This window comes from Peromyscus californicus, unplaced genomic scaffold (genome assembly GCF_007827085.1).
Source record: "Peromyscus californicus insignis strain IS unplaced genomic scaffold, ASM782708v3 Scaffold_19__1_contigs__length_69161282, whole genome shotgun sequence".
Classification (NCBI taxonomy): Eukaryota; Metazoa; Chordata; class Mammalia; order Rodentia; family Cricetidae; genus Peromyscus; species Peromyscus californicus.
The window spans coordinates 53,152,128-53,156,379 of record NW_026294491.1 but is presented as its reverse complement, the minus strand read 5'-3'; the positions used below and the strand labels follow the sequence as shown (position 1 = coordinate 53,156,379).

At 42.3% G+C, this 4,252-nt stretch overlaps 1 protein-coding gene across 1 annotated transcript; it reads left to right on the top strand.

The window, feature by feature from the left end:
- Positions 1-480: 480 nt before the first annotated feature.
- Positions 481-3,385, top strand: Il17a (interleukin 17A). Its single transcript, XM_052743961.1, has 3 exons — positions 481-507; positions 1,502-1,713; positions 3,148-3,385. The coding sequence occupies exons 1-3, from the start codon at positions 481-483 to the stop codon at positions 3,383-3,385; spliced, it is 477 nt and encodes a 158-aa protein (XP_052599921.1).
- Positions 3,386-4,252: the final 867 nt, after the last annotated feature.

The window sequence follows — 4,252 nt, the reverse complement described above, 5'->3', positions numbered from 1 at the left end:
TGTCTGTTTATATGGCAAGACCTTGAGTGTTTTCTGGGATGTTCTCTGGCCAGGGAATCTGGTAGGAAAAGGAGAAAGATCAAGTCAGACAACGTTCAAGCTTCGATTTCCCCACACACTAATAAGATGGAGCACATCTCTGCAGCAGCTTCAGATATATTCATACACACAGGATGCCGAACCATAGCAAAGCACCTCTACTCAGCTCCCAGCAAGTGATGCTTCCTCGCACAGTGAACTTCTGCCCTTTCCATCTACCTTTGAGACAGATGATGCCCTGCTCGTCATAAGAGGGTGTCTGTCTGACCTCGTTTGAGGATGGAATCTTTACCCAAATGGTGTCACCCCCCAACCCACTCTCAACGTAAGTGACCACAGAAGGCGCAAAACCCTATAAAAAGAGAGAAGGGCGCGCTACGCTTCATCCACCTCACACCAGGCACGAGCTCATCCAGCACCAGCTGATCAGAACCAGCGACCATGAGTCCCGGGAGAACTCCATCTGTGGTGAGTGCTGTACTAATGTACAAGGCTCTTGTTGACTGAAACCAGGTCATGTTGCTGCACATGCTGTAAAACGCTGGACTCTAACTGTGGAGGTCCATGAATCTGTGCATGTAGAACTAGAAATGAAACCTTTGGTAGATGCCTAAATCATTATAGAGCATTTTCAAGAACTGATAAGCATCAGTAAGATGAGGTTAAAACTGAAAGACAGTTGTGATGGCACTAACCCACATAAGAACTGTCACATGATGCTGTGCAGTGAGAAAGAGTGTCTGTCAAAAGTTCTGTTCTTGCAGATTTGAAAGCTTTGGAAGCAACTATTGTTTCCATTGTTTTATACCGAAGTCTTAGTACATTCAAACCATTTGATTCTAATTAGATGCATGTATAACTCTGTTTCCGAATAAAGCTTTATATTTTTTAAATACTTCACTTCAAAAATATGTCCTGAAATCGGATTCTCATGATAGAATCAATGTATGCAAAGTTTAGAACAACCAGAACATATACCTAAGAAGACATAGGAAGATCCAGTTTTTATCTGCAAGGCAGCCAGTGAGCAAAGACTGTTTCTAATTCTAACATGGATGCTGATGTCACGTAGGATTTCTACAATCCTCTCCTTCCAGGTGCAAACACCAGTGCAGAAGGACATGTCCTCCTGGAAAATCAAGGTCATTTTTTGTCCTGTTGACTCATCATGAGCCAGCAGGCTGACGAGATGACTTGACACTTTTTCTAAAACCACTGCCGTTTAAAACACGGCATGCTTGTCCTCAGTCACAAGAGGGATGTAGAAAACAGATTAAAAATTAAAGAAGTTCTATGCTTTGAGGATGATTTTGGTCATCTTAAGAATTTTTTAATTTAAAATGTTTTAAATTGCAGTATAGATCTTTCCAGAACATAGTTAGCTATATACTCCATCATAATGAATTTGTCAGCAAAACCCATACTCTAATCCAGTCCCCCATCATTCTGTTTTCCCTTTCAGTCTCTGTTGCTGTTGCTGCTGCTGAGCCTGGAGGCTGGAGTGAAGGCAGGGATACCTATCCCACAAAGTTCAGGATGTCCAAACACTGAGGGCAAGAACTTACTCCAGAATGTGAAGGTCAACCTGAAAGTCCTTAACTCTCTTAGCCCGAAAGTGAGTTCCAGAAGGCCCTCAGACTACCTCAACCGATCCACTTCGCCCTGGACTCTCCAGTACGTAAGGACTCCAAACAAAAAAAAAAAATCTGTGTTTTTCTACTCTCCGATTCATCACACATGCCCTGAGCATGATTTCTTATTTTCCCTCTCAGAATCATCAGGGACCTAGAAGGACCACTGTGCTCAGCAATGGTTCTCCAAGTTTCCTTCTACAGACTTCTTGGCTCGAGCAGGGGACACTTCACCCTAACGTGTTAGAGTTGTCACTAATGCCAAAAATCAACCTAAATTAATAACTATGATTCTAGCACCTGTGAGAGCTAGTCTCTTTTTGAATTTTTGGAAATCTGGACACTTACCCCAGAGCATTAATTTACCCCAGAGCATAAAAATGCCTGCATTTTTCCCTATCACTACAGATTAATAACCGTGATTCTAGCATTTATGAGTGCTCAAGTCAATAGTTGACTTTTTGGAAATCAGAACATTTATCATAGAGCATTATGTTTCCTCTACCAAAGCTACAACTGAGGAGGTTTGCTGAAAGTAATTAAAAATTAATTAGGTATTTCTGTGCCTGTCCTGAAGAAGACATGGAAAGTCAAAACTTGCATCCTGGTAGAGGAACTATCATGTTGAGCATTTCTTCTTCTTTATACTGGACATGTCTTTGGCATATAGCGCTTCGACCCCATAAAGGCATCAGTACAAAAGTACTTTGATCATTTGAGTTTATATGAATAAGTTTCAGTGGCAAGAAACCTTTAGATTCACTCATCTGTAGGATTTCTTCTTTTCCCCTTTCCCCAATACTAAAGGTAGTTCAATCAGTTCAAAAGTCTAAGTGAACTACTTATTCAGATCTTATAAGGTGATAGGGGAGAGTTTATATAAGGGGCCTTTGGTCTTTGTTCCCAGGTTTTCATGTAACCTTTGGGCTCCATCTCATGAAGTGGTCTCGAAAAGAATTCTGGCGCATTCCCTCCTTCAAAGGCCAGTTTCACCGAGTCAGGCGAACAGCCACCTGAGTCCTTGATGATTCATCCTTTAATCTCTTCCCATAAGTCAAATGTACCCTAAAATGTACCTTTTATGTTGCGTCAGTCCTCGCAGTGGTCTTTAGCTTATTTGTTTATCTTTCAAGACATTCTTCTAAAATACTTCATGAACTTTAAGATCCAAGTTTGCTCAGCTGGGAGTATAGTTCAGTGACAGAAAGGGTATCTGTCTCGTGGAAGACACTGGGTTTGACCCTTATCACTGGAAAAGAGGAAGGAGATGAGGAAGGGGGAAGGAAGGGGTGGAAGAGGGGAGGGGTGAAGAGCAACCCCAAGTTCTTCAAAGTAAGGGCAGCGATTTTGCAGTGCTCTTCTTTGTCATCCTAATGCTCTTCCTCCTCCCCCCCCCCCCACCCCTCACCCCCCGTTCCTGCTTTTCCTTCCGCTGACCCAGAATTCACTTTCCTCCTGGCTTCTGTTTCCCCTATAGCCGCAACGAGGACCCTGAGAGATACCCTCCCGTGATCTGGGAGGCACAGTGCCGCCACCAGCGCTGTGTCAATGCTGAGGGGAAGCTGGACCACCACATGAACTCTGTTCTCATCCAGCAAGAGATCCTGGTCCTGCGGAGGGAGCCTGAGAACTGCCCCCTCACCTTCCGGGTGGAGAAGATGCTGGTGGGCGTGGGCTGCACCTGCGTTTCCTCCATTGTCCGCCACGTGGCCTAAGCCCAGGCCTGAGGAATGCAGCCCCTAAGAAATGCCCACCTTTCTCAGCAAACTCACTTGTGTTCTTAAAACAGTTCATGGGATTGATCCTCAGCAAGTAATACTGATTCAGAGGTGGAGTCAAAATATTCTGCTCCTCCTTCCTTAAGGATTGGGTTTAAGTGGGATGCCAGTTTGCTTCTTGTTTGCTTTAAATGGCTGACTTTGAATTATTTATGTATTTAATATGTCCTGAGATAACTTTGGGGCATAAGTTATTTTAATGAATTAGCTACCTTTTGACATTTCTTTCTGAAGAAGACAAAATTTAAGGCTCAGAAGTTTTATTATTTAACAGGTAAAACCTATATTTATATGAGTTATTTATGGATCTATTTATTTTTCTTAAATCTTTAAAGAAAGTTAAAGAGTATGATTATCGGATCTGCATAGGGAAGTCCTACCTAGGAAAAATATTAATTGAAATTATGTTTTTACTATTTGTGTACTGAAGAGTCCCTCCTATGAATGGAGTGAAAACCAAACCCAGTTTTGTGTTTATTAACTTGTTTTTAAATTGTTGAAGCCTCAAAAGTATTGGTCAATTTAACTCCCTGGTCTGTTAAAACCTTGTAACAATATCACTATAATAATAAATTTTTGAAATAAAATTTATTTCCTTATTCTTTCTTATTAAAAGGGGGTGGGGGTGGGGGGCTGGACTGATGGATCAGTGGCTGAAAGCCCCTTCTGTGTAATCATGAGGACCTGAGTTCAGGTCCCAGAACCCATGTAACAAACAGGTAACGCCAGCTCCAAGGAGGATTGAAACAGGAGAATCCCTGGCCTTGCTGCCTCCAACATAAGTGAGAAAACTTAAGTCCCAGG